This window comes from Sinocyclocheilus anshuiensis, unplaced genomic scaffold (genome assembly GCF_001515605.1).
Source record: "Sinocyclocheilus anshuiensis isolate Anshui unplaced genomic scaffold, SAMN03320099.WGS_v1.1 scaffold648, whole genome shotgun sequence".
NCBI classification, from domain to species: domain Eukaryota; kingdom Metazoa; phylum Chordata; class Actinopteri; order Cypriniformes; family Cyprinidae; genus Sinocyclocheilus; species Sinocyclocheilus anshuiensis.
Window position 1 is genome coordinate 117,470 of NW_015557156.1, and position 17,201 is coordinate 134,670.

The following is a 17,201-nucleotide window of genomic DNA, read 5'->3' on the forward strand; positions in this document are numbered from 1 at the left end:
ATCAAGCCGTTTTTGTAGCATTTTACTTTAAATGTTAATGAGCTCTGCTGGTCCCGCCCCTCTCTTCCGAGCTGCTCTCAGAGAGACTGTTTACTTTATGCCGAGTTCACACTGCACGATTTTCAAACTCGTCGGATCGCCGTTGTTTTCACACTGCGTGACTATCTGGGGTAGCATTCAGTTGCTGCTGTGTTCACATTGCACGATGGATCGGCGACACAAACAACTTGTAAAACTGCATGTAGCATCCTATGACCCTTTTAAACTGACCAGTCCAAATCTTGTTTAAATGTAATGTGGTTTAACTGTGGTCACTTGTTTAAACAACAACTATAGTGACAAGAGAATAATACTCGAATTTTAGTTTAGGACAGAATGCACTAAAATGATATTGTAATTAAACAATAACTGAACTACGTTGTTGAACTAAGTGTTGAAAGAGGAAGCACCCATTTTCAAAACCTTGTATTTATTAAGAAATAGCCTGTGTGACAACCAGCAACTTTCCCTTTTACTTCACATTACAATTCCTCGTGCATGTCATATAGAGAGTTTTGATTTAGGCCTAATTAAACCATATTGTTGCTATGTATCGTAAAGCAATTCAATGCATATTAAAATCCAGTCAATATATACATAAGCTGTTCAGTCTTTGAGAAGAAATCATTGCTTTAAACAGCCATATCACCGCTGTGGTCAACATCACGTTTTTCTCTTGCCTTCTTTAATATCACTATGTAAAAATATTGCTGTTAGTCTGAATCCAAACCACAAGTGTGGAGCCACTCTAGTTTGCCAGGTTGAAAAAATTTTTAAGCAAACACAGACACCTGTCTTCAATCTACAAAACTCTGGTTTAGTGGAACATTAGATAGTATGTTCAAGGTCAGACCTAAGAGAGCAGGGAAAAACAAAATCGCAAATGCTGAATCAGGTATCTGTCTTTATCATAAGAATGACTAAATTAGTATTTAATGCATGAATACTTGTCATTAGCCTAAAGTTACTGTAGGCAGCTGCTCAAACGTAATGTGTTCGTTTGTAATATAATGGCTTGCTTACGCTTTTTTCCTTCCGGTTAACCCGTTTTCTTAAAAATTAAGCTTTAAATAACAGCACCATCTTTATATCAGAGAAATGCAGCTCTCAGGCCGGTGGTAAGAGTGATTCACACTCACCTAAGAGCAGTGTGCTTCATCAGGGAGGGGTTATTTAGTCACCCGCATGTTTCCGTCAGAAACACACTGTGCTGAAGCGGTTGCTCTGAGCGCGTGCGTCCGCCGGTGGAATGTACCGCCGTGAAACTACGAATCTATTCATCTGCATTTCGTCATTTAAAACGACTTATTATCCTCTTATGGGGAACTATTTTTTTTTAACCTAGCCGAACCTGCATTACCTTTTTCTTTTAGTAAAGATGACCAGACGCTCGTATGGAATATATGGATACGACGATGCACCATTTTTCTTGTAGGCTACATTCACCAGTTATAATACATCATTTCATTTTTAACTGTAGTAATTTACATTTTTCTATAGTTAAAAGTAACATTTACTTTTGTTTATTAAATGATTTATTTTCTTTTGTTTACAAAATATTACATAAAAAAAAGTTTTTTAACTTTTACGCACGCAGGCAATCTTGTTTTTTGTTTTTTTTTGACATGATGCTTTAATCCCAATGGATATTCGTTAATGACGGTAAGCAGTTGTATTGGTCTTTACTAAGTTGTAAGTAGATGCTGTGTCACAGGAACCCAACTTTGTTGTAACATGCAATTTATATCTTTTCTGGATCAGTGCTTTTAAATGCATCCATGCAACCAACTAAATATGCCTCACTATAAAATGACTCACTGTAGCATTCTTCAGGGCAGATGTTGACTCCAGGACGAAAGCATAACATTGAGGGGTCAAATGCAGGCGAATGAACCTTGAGGAATGTTTTTAAACGATTTGTGGCTGTCAGTAGCCTCTGTCAGAACATGTTTCTCTCAGCTGTAATGTTTGGCGTGGCCCTGAATAGATCTTCCCTATTTTTTATTTTATTTTTTTTTAGTTGGCAATATGATTGTATGGCAAACAGATATATAAATGTAATTTAGCATTCTGAGACTAAATCTAAAATAGTTGCACATGTTTGTATGTTTTAAAGACTGCATGAAATTACTTGGGATAATGATACATTTCCTGTTTGTGCAGGAAGTTTGGGTGGGGGTGCTTTTTAAAATGGTCAATGAAATAAAAATATACCAATACATTTATAGTAAAATTGGCCAGCCATGGTTTCAGGAATTCACCATTTAAAAAAAAAATAATTACAGGATTGCAAGATATTACAACTTATAACAATGTATTTCATTAAGTGATATAATGTTAATATATTAAACTCAAAATACTGAACACCACCATAATAATGTAGGTGGTATAGAAAAGAAACATGATCACTGTACACTTAAAAAAATAGTGTCGAAAAAATTTTCACTCAGAAATTGCTGGTAAATTTCACAAATGTTTACAAAGAAGCGGCAAGTAACACATTGAATTAAATGTGAATTTTTGAAGCAGAAAGACAGTGTATTTTCTTGGCAAATGTACTCCAATAATCTTCGAAAAATATTTTTTCCCTGTCCACAAAACAGAAAATGTAACACAAGAATGTAGGATACATTTGAGTATTTTTCTGTAAAAACATACAAACTTTTTTGTTGCATTATAGTACTGCACATATAGCTACTGTTCACTGTATGTGGATGATCTGTAAAAAAAAATGACGTACTACATTTACTGAAAGTTATCTCTTTCTTGACACATGAATTGATTGGCGTGACAAAACATATTACATACAAAAATTACAGTGTTTATTTCAAAGATTATTAATAGACGGCACTCGCTACATTAAACATGCTATGTGATGTGACAATCACACTAATACATTTTTTTATATATTTATGCTCTGTATTTTTAAAAATGATTAAAAGTATTCAGTAAGCAAAAAAAGTTGTACCTTTAAAATGCACTTAATGGCTACACTACTCATTTTGATTTCTTGGTGTCTTTCAAATGATCTGTTCTAAGACATATTTCTCCATCCTATCAGCAGCTCTACATGAAGATGGGAGCCCCGCACCCAAACACTCCTCTGAGTTAGACATGCATCACTGCAATTCATCAGGCGCTGCGCCACTCAGCCCATTTTCCAATGACAGTCAATGGGAAGGACAGCCGACCTCTCCATCACTTGCCGACTCCGAGAATGTCACCTCGGAGAGAGCGATCCTGAGCGGCCCTATAGCTGCGATGCTCTCGATGACCCTGGGGATCCTGTCCAACATTGTAGCTTTACTCATCCTGGCAAACGCATACGCCCGTCTACGTCGACGATCCAAGGCATTTCTCCTGTTCGCCAGCTCTTTGGTGGCCACGGACTTTGTGGGGCATGTCATACCTGGTTCAATAGTTATGAGGCTGTATCTTTCTGGAGGTGTACCCTCTGAAGAATACAACCGGGCGGACCCATTATGCCAGTTTCTAGGAGGCAGCATGGTGTTTTTCGGACTGTGTCCGCTCTTTCTTGGTTGCGCCATGGCAGCTGAGAGGTGTTTAGGGGTGACAAAGCCACTGCTCCATGCTTCGCTGGTTACAACCACAAGGACTAAGCTCTCACTTTCTGTTATCTGGTTAGCAGCTCTTTGTGTTGCTCTTCTGCCCTGCTTTCAGCTGGGTTCATATACCTACCAGTATCCTGGAACCTGGTGTTTCATTAAAGTGCTGGAGGACACAGAGAAGGCAGACGTGGCCTTTGTTATGTTGTTCTCAGGACTGGGGTTGACATCCCTTGCTGTTGCTTTGGTGTGTAACACCATAAGTGGACTGACGCTAGTGTTAGCGAGGATACGAAAGAAACCCTGTAACCGTCGATCAGCTAGATCCCATGATATTGAGATGGTGGTGCAACTTGTAGGCATAATGGTCACATCTTGTATCTGCTGGAGCCCTCTTCTGGTGAGTATGAGCAGTGGGTTTAGTAGCCCCATCATGAAAATGGGCCCTATATATGCTGGCATAATAGTAAAGCCATAAAACCACTACAAACATGAAAACTGTCTTGAAAGAAATAAGTAAAGAAAGCTCACTAAATAACACACTGTAGTTAAAATCAGTGAAAACCAAGCACAAAAATATAAATTGTAGGTACAGGTAATTTAAATATGGCACATATGCATATAGGAACATACATGTATGTAAACTAATAAACGTAAGTAAAGACTATATAGGAAGTAGATCTTTAGTAGACAAGTTTGGTTAATTAATAGAGTAGGCTAATTGACCACATTTTCACTCAGATTGTTTGCGTTTTTATGTTGACAGTCTTTGAAACGGTTGCCCTGATATTCTTGAAAAAACGTGACAAGACTTTGGCAACCAAGTGCTTTTTCTGCCACGCAAACGTGCTTAAAACAAGAAGAAAAGAAAGCATCTCAAATAGCCACAAAGCAATGGTTTCTGTGACCTATTTTGTGCATTTCCAACAACTTGAGCACTTTTGAGGAAGGTTTGAATCTGTGGACAATGCGGTTCTCCATATAAATGAAAAGTTTAAACAATTGAATAGAAGCCCATTTATGCCACAGAGTAAACAAAATTGCAAAGCTAATTGCAATTTTATATATAAGCTGCAACTTGGCATGTCACATTGTGATTTTTATATTTATATTTTATATTTATTTTATATTTCTTATTTTTAAATATATCTTATGACTACTTTACATTTTTTATCTGCGGCAGAAACAGCTTTCAGTGTCTAAATTTTATTGTTATTATTATTTAAATGAAGCACATAACTTAAGGTATCAAACTCAAGGTATAAATCTCAGCTTTTTTGGGCACAGTTCATAACAAAATGACATAGAATAGTATAAGTATATGAACTGGAAAGCACCTCATATTTTAATAGACTGGACTATGGATTTCTTAGACCTGCATGGATATTTTGTCATAATCCTTATGGTGTTTTGTCTTTGTCTCTTAACTTTAGATTGTTGGCCTAATTACAGTGAAACAGTCATACGAGGGCTCTATTGGAGATGACCTTGCCACCTTTAAGACCCTTATGATAATGGGGGTGCGGATAGCATCCTGGAACCAGATACTGGACCCATGGGTCTACATTCTTCTTCGTCGTTCCGTCCTCCAAAAGATTTACTTCATTACCAAACGTCCAACAGACTTTAAGGAAAGCACTTTTCGCTGCTGGGAGATCCATTCCTTCCCCAGCTCTGAGAAGAATCCTGTCAGTAGAGTCTGAATCTGAGTGTGCATCAATAACAACAGGAGGCCTACTCAGTGTCAGTCAGCTCTACCCCAGAGGATCTCACTAGGCCCCTTTATTACAGCATGTTCTGCAATCGCTATGTTAAAAGGGGTCATATGATGCTGCTAAAAATAATATTATTTTGTGTATTTGGTGTAATGAAATGTGTTTATGCGGTTTAAAGTTAAAAAACACATTATTTTCCACATACTGTACATTATTGTTTCTCCTCTATGCCCCGCCTTTTTGAAACGTGTTGATTTTTACAAAGCTCATCGGTCTGAAAAAGCGAGGTGTGCTGTGATTGGCCAGCTATCCAATGCATTGTGATTGGCCGAATACCTCAAGCGTGAGACAGAAATGTTACGCCCCTCACATGACTCTGAACTTTTATAAAGAATATCTCTTTGGATTTGAGACTTTAGTCTTTGCAACTTTACAGATCTTCTTTATGCACCAAGAGCTTGTAGCACTCCAAAGAGAAAGGAAAAATTGAAATCGCATCATATGACCCCTTTAAGAATGTATTTATTTTAGCAAATTTGCACTAAGATAAATAAAGCATGAGATGAACATTCCATTACTCCCTGTAAAACACTAATAATAAGGATTTGGCTGGAAACTTTCATGCAATTAGCTATTTGCTGTCTTGGGCCCTCAATACAGAAAATACACTGGTGATAGTAATTGAAGCATTCATTCAGCCAGTGTTGAAGCTTTAGGTCTGGGACAGTGTTTTTATGTGTCCCTAGTTGTTCCACATGATGACGGCCCTGGGCATGAAAACCGACATGACAGTAACAAGAGGCGCAAAAAACATTTTAATCTTTGTTTTACTGAAAAGAAATGTTCACGTAATCAGATTTTGTACAGCATGATCATCAACAATATATTAACTGTGAGGTAAACTCATATTTTATGTGGTGAACATTATTTCCCCTCACAGAAGGGATAAGACAGTTTTCCTTTATGTTTGTCTTGCAAATATGTTACTGTGCAAAAATGCTCATGTGAATGATAATGTTCATATTGTTGTATATTTTATTTATCCCTCCAATTTTCTGGAGGCTTTTAATGTTGTTATTTTACATTGAAAAGCATTATAATAAAACAAAGCAAGCTTATTGTATTTGAATTTAATTTCTGTTGCTACCTAATTTGATGCATGAAGCTCAATAAACCAAGCTCTCTAATTTATAAACAAACAGAATATTCCAAAAGCCAGAATAATGATTCCCAGGCAGTACTGTTAATGATCACTGGTTAATAATTTTAATTTGTTATCCAAGACCTATTCAACATGTTGTAATGTATGAGGTAAGCTGTCGTTAAATAGTTTAATACAAGATTTTATGCACAAAACAGTTCAAAACTGGTAGCCTACCAGACCATTGTATAGTAATTGTAATTGACAAATTTGAATAATAATGTGACAACCTACCCCAAACAAAACATAAAAAATAATACACATGAAAATGCACTGCATAATAGGAATGACCAATGAATCGTTCCTGCAGGGTGTGTGTGCATTCTTTTTACAAGGTGTAAAAAAAATTGTCCCCAATAAATGGAGTTCCTCATGTCTCCGCTAGGCGAGGAGAAATTTGAGTGCGCATGCGCTGCGGGGTCAGTGCATGGCCCGGAAGTGGAGCTTTTTACGCTTCCATCCATTGAGTAAATTGAGTGAATGGTGAGTACAACAAATTTGTTTAGCTATGTAAAGAAATACATGGACACGCGATATTAAAATCTACGTTACGCGATCTTAAAGACGTCTGCACATTTTGGTTGTACTAGCAGCTGTGCTGGTAAATATGAATCGTTGTTTTCGTACAACGTAAATCGGTTATTCAAATGACTCGCCGTGCGCGTGCTTCACCGATATCAGATGTTTTGTACAGACGCGATAGATGCTTTATTTTGAAAATGTGTCTCATTTTTGCAGTTTTATGAAGTTTCAGTTTTAATAAGAAGTCCGCCGGGAACCATTAATTGTCTGGCTTGTTAACTTGATAACTCCATGAGTGTTTGAATCCTTTATTTACTATGAACGTTGTGCGACTTGCATAAGTTACAGGTGATTGTTTGAAGAAAATGGATCAAATGGGGAATTTTCCGAGGCGGAGGGAAGGACCTCTTCCTCCTCGACCACCACCTGCCTGGGACGAGCACCAGGCCTACGAGGAGCTGCTGCACTGGGATAATATGATGCAGGATGGTTACCGCCTGCACCCGCAGGACTACGACCGGTAAAACACCTCATACTTCAAAAATGTGATGTTGGGAATGCTCTAAACAGGTCTTCCATGGCCATGAAGAAATCCTGTATGTAGAAAATGTTATAATTGTGATTTCAAGGCTTGGAAAAATAAATCTCAAAATCATTCATATTATAATTTTTATAAATGTGTTTTTATTATTATAGTGAATTGGGGAGAAAAAGGCTAGAAATGTATTTTTATGCTAGTTCTATTATACCTTTTTTTACCCAAGTTTCATGGATAAATGTCTTGGAAATTTAATGATTAAAAGATGGGGACCCTCTTTAAATACAGTACTTTTGAGTGACTTTGTCATACGTTGGATAAGCTGCGGGTCATAATTGAGGGGCATAGACACAAAGTAAATGTTGCATTATATCCAACTATATTACTGTATATTACAATGTATTAAAGAAAAAAAAAATTAGTGCTGGGCTAGCACGATTAATCGCATCCAAAATAAATGTTTTTGTGTACATAATATATGTGTACTGTATATATTTATGCATATATAAATACACACATGATGTATATATTTAAGAAAAATATGTTGTTTATGTATTATATATATATATATATGTTAATACATGTAAATATTTTCAAAATATACACTGTATGTGTGTCTTTATATATATATATATATATATAATCATTGCCCAGCACTAATTTTTTGATTGTAAATTATTTTTTAATCAAATTCAATGTTTTACATTTCAATGGAACAATGGAACTTTAAAAATGTTAACAAAAATCTAAAATGAATATATGCTTTAATGGAATATAAAATCCCCCCCCCCATTTTTCCCTCCTATTGTAATATGTACATTGAGGGCCAAATCAAAAGTCATCAAAGGCCAACTTTGGCCCACGGGCCCTGGTTTGGGCATGTCTGGTATATAAAGATGCAATGAAACTAAATTCTTGTTGCAGGTATGAAGAGTTGCGTTATTGGTATGACTGCTTGTGTTATGAAGAAGACCTCAGGCAGTACAACCAATACGTTGTTGATTACAGGAAGTGGGAAGAGGAGAATCTGCACCCAGAGGACGTATGTTACTCTGATATATATTACATTTACAATGCAAATTTGTTCTTGTTCTCCCTTTCTCTCTCTGGGAGACTAGTTCTCATGTTTTTTTTAGATTCAACTGCTAATAGGCCCTTTTCACATGACGTCACGCAACTTCCGTTCTGACGCGAAGCAGGGTATTCTTACTTCCGCCAGCCTAGTAAAGCACTATCGCTACCAGCATGGAGTTCACCAAGACGCTTGAACAACTGCCACAAATACGATTAGAGGATGACTGCTGCTGTCTATTTTCGTCCTCATTCAGGGAGAGGCGTCTCGCATCTCAAACGAACTTACCGAATACCAATCGGCAAGATTTGCTGCTTGAAGTCGAGGAGGAGTTGAAAACGGAGCACTGCAGTCACTGATTCCCGCGACTCTCGCGCACTGTTTGCTGTCTTTATTGCAGGAGATTTGCTGCTTGAAGTCGAGGAGGAGGTGAAAACGGAGCACTGCAGTCACTGATTCCCGCGACTCTCGCTCACTGTTTGCTGTCTTTATTGCAGTTAGATGAAGTTGGTTAGATATATTTCTCAAATAAACAAACGTTTTAGACATTTACATGTGGTAACAGAAAGCCTTTTCATTCAGTAATTTATGTCCTGCTTAATACAGCGCCTGTATGTTCAAGAATAGTTCAATGTAACAAGCTTGTACTATTTAAATATCAATAAAATGGGGTCTATAATTTTCCGTTTTATTATTTATTGTAATTCAGAAATATTAAATATATTAAGTTTATATAAAAAGCTTTTACATTTAAAAACAGATGCCAGCATTTGTGTAAATAAATATAAAAACGCAGGTCATAGCTGTTTTTTAAAGATCACATTGCATATCGCCTATAACGAAAATAAAATACGATCGATCATATTAATCAATAATAAATCACAAAGTAAAAACACGGTATACATGTAGTTAAAGCAAAATAGAATGGAGGAATTTAAAGAGCAGGTCATATGGGTTTTTGAAAAATATCTCTTTTGCAGTTTATAACGTAGCTTTCCTTAAATGAAAACACTCTGCAAAGTTGTTAATCAAAAAAGTGCATGATAAATAAAGATATTGTCTCTCAAAAGAGAGAGTCGGTTCTGAATCGCCTAAACGAGTCTATTTTTGAGTCTTTTGCCTGTTACCGGTATACGTCACTGGGTAACACATTTGCATAATCCCCGCCTGTCCGCGAAATACGAACAGAGGCCGTTTCTCAATATGTGTTCTTCAGCGATCTCAGTAGCCCCTCACTGCAGAACAAAAATCCAGGGGGCGGGGTTGGATCCACATCTACGGGGTGGAGATGTTAGGTTTAGGGGTGGAGATGGGTAGGTTTAGGGGTGGAGATGGGTGGGTTTAGGGATCAGGTATGGTTCAGTTGGAAGATTTCGCCAGTGCTGTCCCGCGAACGCGAGGTCTGACTTTCCCGGAGAAGTGTCACCTCTCTCGGCGTCTGTTCTGTGCAGTGAGCGGCAGAGAAGCAGCGCATTCAGTTGGCTGCACCGCAGCCGACTCGTCAATAAATACTGTAAAAAATACTGAGAAATACTGAAAAAGCCGAGCTCCTGGAGGCGTGCCGTGGGCGGAGCTAAAGAGTAACGAGCACTTGGGCGCCGAATGCCAACAAAACAGCGATCTTGCGTCCTTGTGTTCTCGCTCTACGTTAGTGCTGGGCGGTATACCTGTTCATACCGAATACCGGTGTTTATTTTTGTTATGATATGAATTTTTAAAATACCGCAATACCGGTGTATGTTGCTTAAACAACGTTCGGAACGCGACACTGTTTGAGAGGGGTCCCTTTTCACTGTTGCACTGTGGTGAGGGAACAGCTGTATGTGTTACTAAGCGTGAAAGTTCCGAAACTGAAGCTGTAGACTCACTGCAGAACAAAGATCCAGGGGGTGGGGTTGGATCCATATCTAGGGGGTGGAGATGGGTGGGTTTAGGGATCACGGGGTGGAGACGGGTTGGTTTAAGTATATGTAAGGTGGGAGGAGTTGGATCTGGATCCAACCTCGCCCCCTAGATACCATATGACCTGCTCTTTAAGTAATTGTAGAAGTCCAAAGTTCTGTAGAACTACGCGGCAGTCCTTTTTGTATTGTTTCAATATTAAGCCATTTTAACTGGATAATGAGTTTCTTTTCAGACCACTTGCCTTTATGGATGTGAAACTTGCCATGTAGTAAAAAGATTTAATATAAAAAATATGACTTGTCCATGTCATTTTCCCATAGTAAATAAAAACTAAATCACGTTGTTTGTCTTTTTATTGCCGAACTATACGGGGAATTTAATTTACACTGTGTAATTATTCAAGGAATGACAAAAAACGAAATAAGTGAAAAGGTTTCAAGTATGTAATTTGTGTGGACACATAATCGTTCCATACAAATCTGAAAGCAAGCAGTTGCGGCAAGCGAGCCACCCATCTAAAGCAGATGCAGAAAAACATTCGCAAAAGAACCCGACTATAAGTAGGCTACATTAACATTATTAGTCTTAACTAACGCCTTTCATATTTAAAGTTTTTCTCACATTTTCCCGAGAAGTCTCTGGTGTAAAGGTATAACGGAAGTACAGATACACTGCTTTGCGGGAAAGCGGAATTTAGCTGACGTCACTGTGAAAAGGGTCTATATGTTTGTTGTACCCATCATTGTTTGCCTAAAATAACGGAAGACCGTGATGAGAACACATGAACAGAGGAAATGCAAACTGCAAAGGCAATGTTTTGAATCAGGTGTCATAAATTCAACTCTTCTTTTACTCTACAGCTTCCGCCAATGAGGCCACCGCCTCAGCGAACGTTTGTGAATGAGGATCGCTATGTAAAGGCCAAGCACACAACTGTTTACCCATCAGCAGAGCAGCTGGATGCTGTGCAGGGCATGGTGTCTAATGTGGAGCGTGCCCTGAAGTCTGTCTCTGAATGGTTAAATGAGAAAGAGGGTAGTGCCGCTGTTGCTGTAAGGTATGGGCGTTGGTTAGAGAAGTCAACTGCACTAATGTATTTAGATTTTTAAAACTGAGCATTTTGTTTCATGTTTAAGCAGTCACTGGCTAATTTATATTACAGTTTCAGTGGAAGTATAACCTCATGCTCAGAGTCTGTGCTTTTCTCTCTGCAGTGCTTCACCTCAAAGTAAACTGCGTGGTGTTTTGAGAGTGGGCCTGGTGGCTAAAGGACTCCTGCTGAAAGATGACTTGGAGTTAGAGTTGGTGCTGCTGTCCAGGGATATGCCTACCAGTTCTCTGCTGAGGCTGATCTCTGGAAAACTCTCAGAATTCATAAAGGTTTTTCTCACCCTTTTTTATTATTAATTTGTATAATAGAAAGTTGATTAGGGATGCACCGAATGTTCGGCAACTGAAATTAACCGGATAAGCGAAAAGACTGAATAAATTGTACCGAACAATGACATGACATTCAAACAGCGCTGCACGAGCTTGCGGCGCTATCTGCTTGTTAGCCAGGGACAAGGTTCAAAGTCCATAGCGTGAGGAAAATCTGCGTTACTCATCTGCTGCACAGTAACATTTTTATGCATTTTCAAAATAAAATAAGAAAAGTAAGACAATAATAATGAGAATAATTACAACAGCTCTATTAATACAGTTCACTCACACACAGTGTTCAAATTGGGATCAGTAATATTTTTAATGTTCTAAAATAATTCTCTTCTGCTCAGCAAGGCTGCATTTATTTGTACAGTAAAAATACATAACTGATTCAAGAAGGGGGTCTCAAAAATGGCCAAAAAAATATTATTTTACTAACTTATTATTTTTAAGTTAAATTGTGCTTTGTTGGTACAGTGTCTGCTAGAATGTTAAAAAATGTTCAGTGTTAAGTAAATATTTTTAAATTGTTTGGATTTTGATCTTTGAAAAATATATTTTTTTTCTTTGAAAAGCTAGACAAAACTGTAAAAAGTACATTTTGGCTATTTAATTTATGCAATGGTGGAAAAAAATGGGCAAAATATATGGGGGAAAAAATGCGAAAAACCGTGGTATTCGGCCTTCGGCCCAGTGTTTCATTTTGTTCGGCTATTATTTTTTATAGTATTTTCATTTTGGTGCATCCCTAGTTTTGATACATGCTTTTCTCATTGATTGGGCTTCATTCATGAAACATAAGCATAATGCAAATGTATGCAAATGCAAACAGCTGGGTTGTTTTGCGAAACGCACGAAGCAGGAGAATTGGCATCTTTATGCAGAATGTATTTTAATGTAGTAAAAAGTTGAAGAGAGATGAGAACACTATAGTTTATTGGTATTTGAAAGCATTATAAAATTGGCTAATGTTTCCAATAAACAAATAGACTACTGAAAAGTTGGGGTCAGTAAGGTTTTTTTTTTTTCCCAAGCAAGGATGCATTTAAATTGATCCAGGGACAGTAAGACATTTATAATATTGCAAAATGTATATTTCAAATGTTTTTAACTTTGTTCATCAACAAAGCTTCCACAAAAATGTTATGTAGCACAACTGGAATGACCAGTTTCAATACTGATAGCGATAAGAAACGTGAGTGCCAAATCAGCATATTAGAATCATTTGAGGGATTATTTGACACTGAAACCTGGGGTAATAGACCTTAGTCAGGGTAGTGCAATTTTACATTTTTGACAGAAATGACAACGAGGCTGTGAGGGATAGAAGTGCAGTGTATTCATGTATTGTTTATCAACATACAGATTGTTCTGTTGACACAACATCTTTCAGAAATAAAGCTTTTGGTAGACAAAAGCTTTATAAAGTATACTATGAAATTTATACAGTGTGTACATTGTAAAGACTGTCAGTCTATCCCTGACAGCATCGTTTTCATATAAATTCAATATGGCATCTAACCTGACCTAAGGCCTATGAAATTCAGCTTTGCCATCACAGAAATAAATTGCATTTCGAAATGTATCAAAATTGAACACTTATTTTAAATTGTAAAACATGTTTCACAGTATTACTGTGTTACTGTATCAAATAAATGCAGCCTTGGTGAGAGATTTCTTTCAAAAACATAAAAATTTTACAAACCCCTAACTTTTGAATGCTACTATACATATAGAACATTTTGTGTCCTCATGAGTTTTTGTGGGTGCAGATTCCATGCAAGACAGGTCATTATTTACCAGGCAATATTAATGGAAAAACTAAACTGACATGCAGTTTCTCCTCTTGCTTTTCTTAATGAAAGGATGTTACTGAGGAGAAATACGTCATCACTCCATCTATCCAAGATGCTGCTATTATTGTTACTAGCCCGACGGAGCCCAGTCTGAAACTGAGCATCCATCTGACCTCACCCGTGGTCAGGGAGCAGGTTGAAAAAGAGGCATCTGGAGGTATGATCTCACTCTTTTTCATTTTCGGACCTAAACGACCTTCAGTACATCGGAGGAGTGAAAATAAAAATCCTGCTGCATCAAATGAGTGGTGGTTCCTTCTGAGCCAAATACTGGGTGCTTTCAGCATTTTAAATGTTGCAAGTATTGTCTTCGCTATTGTTCGGCATTTTACTGTTGAACGTTGAAATTTCCGAACGTCACCTCTAAAGCGATACGAAGGGTTTGCATTGCAGCAAAAATTAACCACTAGACTTGTATTTTACGATGTGCTTGTTATTATGCTTATTTTTTTGTACAATGATAAGAGTTTATTTTTTAACTGTTTCAGATCATTACATTTAGCTTAATTTTATGTAACATTCGTTGTTGTGCTTAAGGAGTAATCTGTTCATCTAGAACAGATTTCACTTGTATTTTGCTGCAGTATTTACCCTGTACACAACCTATTTCATTTAAATTAAGGTATTGCTTTTGTTGCCTGTGGTTGCAAATTGACTTTCTCAACCAAGCCTTCTAGTTTGTCAATTTTAGGGGCGCTGGACTTTTGACCAACTGGAAACTCTCTGTCTCGGAAGGGGGGGCGCAGTTGGCCTACAGAAGAGGAGGGTGAAATGTCTATAGAAGTAGAGTAATTTAAAGAAGATTAATCACTGTTCAAACAGACTAAGCTTTGTCTTAGATCACTTCCCAAACAGTTCTCCCTCTTCCTCTTGCTTGTGGGCATGGGAACACTGCGTCTGCCCCCTGGCCAGATGACAGAACCCCCCTTGGTCAAACTGTACCTTGTCTTCTTACTCCATTCGTCACTAGAACCGTGCGCGGAAAGCTCTCCGCAGGACGCTCTGGACAGGCAGAAATGCCTGGCTTCTCTGGCGTCTCTCCGCCAGGCCAAGTGGTTCCAGGTTTGCATCCCGTCTTTATTTGTCTAAGAGTCGACTTGTAACTTAATCTGACCTTTGACCTGGGGAAAATACATATTTGCACATTGAGCTTCTCTGAGAAATGCTTTTTAAGGCTGTTTGAATTTTGAAACGTCTATAAATGCTTTAAACTGAATTGCGCATAACCTGTTTTCGTTGAAATGTCAGATGTATCTTTCCCAGGTTGCAATTTGTTCGTTATTGGTCAGAACCTATAATTTGGCCAGATTGATCTGCTTCATACAATACGTCCTCTAAAAAGCATCTAGAAGTTCTTTGAAGATGCATGGTAAAGTCTTGACGGGTTTGCTGTTTGTTGGGTTAACAGGCTAAAGTGTCCGGGCTTGAGTCGTGTGTCATCGTGATTCGGATCTTGCGGGACTTGTGTACCCGTGTTTCAACGTGGGCCCCTCTCAAAGGATGGGTGAGTCCACCTCAAAAACAAGAAAAAATACATATATCTTTACAATTATACATTTACAAGTCTTTTTAGAGTAATATTTGTAGGTCACTTTTCTGTGTACATCTCTTTAATCCTGTATAGATTATTGAGCTGCTCTGTCAGAAGGCTATTTCAACCAGCGAGAGGCTGCTGGGACCTGGAGAGGCGTTCCGGAGAGTTCTGGAGTGTCTTGCATCAGGGATACTAATGGAGGGTAAAGACCGAAACAGAGCATTGTCCGTGTTTCTGAGTGACTAAGCATATTTTGGTGTTTTGAGTCATCTACTGAGCATGACTCCTCTCGACAGATGGTCCAGGCATTTCTGATCCCTGTGAGCGAGACAGCACTGATGCTAGCGTCCATCTTACACTGCAACAGAGGGAAGACATTACCCAGAGTGCACAGGTTACTTGCAATCTAACACTTTAGTTTGACTTTATTTTACAGTGTATTGGTCTAGAAACCATACAAATGAAAATGGTCATTATTTACTTGGCCCAATGTCATTCTAAACCAAGTGTGCCGCACAAGTCTTGAAAAGTGAAGCCAGAATGTCTCGATCGCCCCCAGGTGACTGGATTCAGTATAGGTCATAAACCCCGCCCTCTCCATGTAATCTAATGGGACGCGAGACAATCTAAATAATCAAATTACACTTCAAGTAAATCTTTTCCACGTTTTCTGTCATTTTAGGTAGTTCTTAGCATGCTGATGTATGTTCAAGTGTTCATTTTTCTAATAAGTTGGCTTTTAATTAGTTATTTGATGTTATAAAAATGGGGTGTGGTGTTATGATTGTGAGCTTGCGATTGGGTCTGCGGGAGTTTGGGCGGGACTTTGATTCCATGGCTCCACCTCACGATCACTACTGCGCAGACTCTGGCTCCAAACGAATCTCTACTGCGCAGACCCCGGCTTCAAATTATGTCATTTTCGCAAGCTTACAGGGGCCATACTGAGAATGTTTTGGCTTCACTTTTCTATAGTGGAAGGAAGTGGAGACACGTCGTCCATCTTTTTTTACAGTCTACGTTCTAAAACCATTTGGTGGTGCTTTTTCATTGTGGAGCACTAAAATAAAATTTTATTAAAAAAATCTTCATTGTGACCATGTATTTCAAAGCTGAAAAAAAGAAAAGTGACAGAAGAGATAAAAAAAAAATGTACATTTATAATTTGTAGGGATGTAACTATTAACTGCGAGCCGGTTGAAAATCGATTAAAATATGTGACGATTCAAATCGGTTGAGATGCGAAACAAATCGTGATTCATTTAGGGGTAGGAGTTTATATGAATGTATGTCTGAGGGGAACTTACTGTCTTTAGAAAAATTTAGATGGTATTTTTTCTTTTCATCTTGCCTCTGTATAATGCACATTAAAGTTCATGTTTACAGCGGAAACCAAGGAAACGCGTTAAGCGCCACCTGCTGGCAGAGAGTGATTCTGCATCTCATTCAGCTCATCTGCTGTTTCTGTTTCATGCAGATATTTTTTATGTGTAGTTTCACAAAACTGAAGTCAAACCATTCTGTTTTTGCTTTAAATTTGAAAATTATACAATCTAATTTAGATTAAAAACTGCTCATGTTGCATGTATGTAGCATCTTTTTTTGGATCATGATGAAAATGCAGTGGTTGCCTCTAATTTTAAATGGAAAGAGCACAGACAAAGCCTTATTTTGTTTATATGAAGAGATTTATTTTATTTGTGTTAACATACTTATTTATTTGATTTGGGGCTTGTTTTAAAATTTCATTTTAGTTTTGTTATTTACATTATATTTAAATTTTGTCATTTAGCAGACACTTTTATCCAAAGCGACTTACAAATGAGGA

General features: G+C 37.8%; 2 protein-coding genes across 9 annotated transcripts in view; both read left to right on the plus strand.

Annotated features, from left to right (window-relative positions):
* Positions 1 to 1,068: 1,068 nt before the first annotated feature.
* On the plus strand, positions 1,069 to 5,434 carry ptger1a (prostaglandin E receptor 1a (subtype EP1)). 4 transcript variants are annotated; one of them, XM_016473359.1, is made up of 3 exons: positions 1,069 to 1,157; positions 3,101 to 4,005; positions 5,039 to 5,434. In XM_016473359.1, exons 2-3 carry the CDS (start codon positions 3,154 to 3,156, stop codon positions 5,306 to 5,308), a joined length of 1,122 nt encoding a protein of 373 aa, XP_016328845.1. In that variant the 5' UTR covers positions 1,069 to 1,157; positions 3,101 to 3,153; the 3' UTR covers positions 5,309 to 5,434. The 4 variants fall into 4 exon arrangements, with proteins under 4 accessions (XP_016328845.1, XP_016328846.1, XP_016328844.1 ...); XM_016473360.1 differs by having other exon boundaries at positions 3,104 to 4,005; XM_016473358.1 differs by lacking the exon at positions 1,069 to 1,157 and adding an exon at positions 1,615 to 1,701.
* A 1,487-nt stretch (positions 5,435 to 6,921) lies between these two features.
* The window catches only part of ilf3a (interleukin enhancer binding factor 3a), a 16,293-nt gene continuing 6,013 nt past the window's right edge, over positions 6,922 to 17,201 (plus strand). For 3 of the 5 annotated variants that reach the window (XM_016473408.1, XM_016473411.1, XM_016473412.1), the window contains exons 1-10: positions 6,922 to 7,004; positions 7,386 to 7,563; positions 8,506 to 8,623; positions 11,419 to 11,615; positions 11,773 to 11,938; positions 13,849 to 13,996; positions 14,810 to 14,901; positions 15,248 to 15,343; positions 15,464 to 15,575; positions 15,670 to 15,767. In XM_016473408.1, coding sequence (XP_016328894.1) covers positions 7,409 to 7,563; positions 8,506 to 8,623; positions 11,419 to 11,615; positions 11,773 to 11,938; positions 13,849 to 13,996; positions 14,810 to 14,901; positions 15,248 to 15,343; positions 15,464 to 15,575; positions 15,670 to 15,767 — 1,182 coding nt within the window. In that variant the 5' untranslated portion in view covers positions 6,922 to 7,004; positions 7,386 to 7,408. Of the gene's footprint in view, positions 7,005 to 7,035; positions 7,123 to 7,385; positions 7,564 to 8,505; positions 8,624 to 11,418; positions 11,616 to 11,772; positions 11,939 to 13,848; positions 13,997 to 14,809; positions 14,902 to 15,247; positions 15,344 to 15,463; positions 15,576 to 15,669; positions 15,768 to 17,201 lie in introns of those variants that run through there. The other 2 variants (XM_016473409.1, XM_016473410.1) reach the window with 2 other exon arrangements.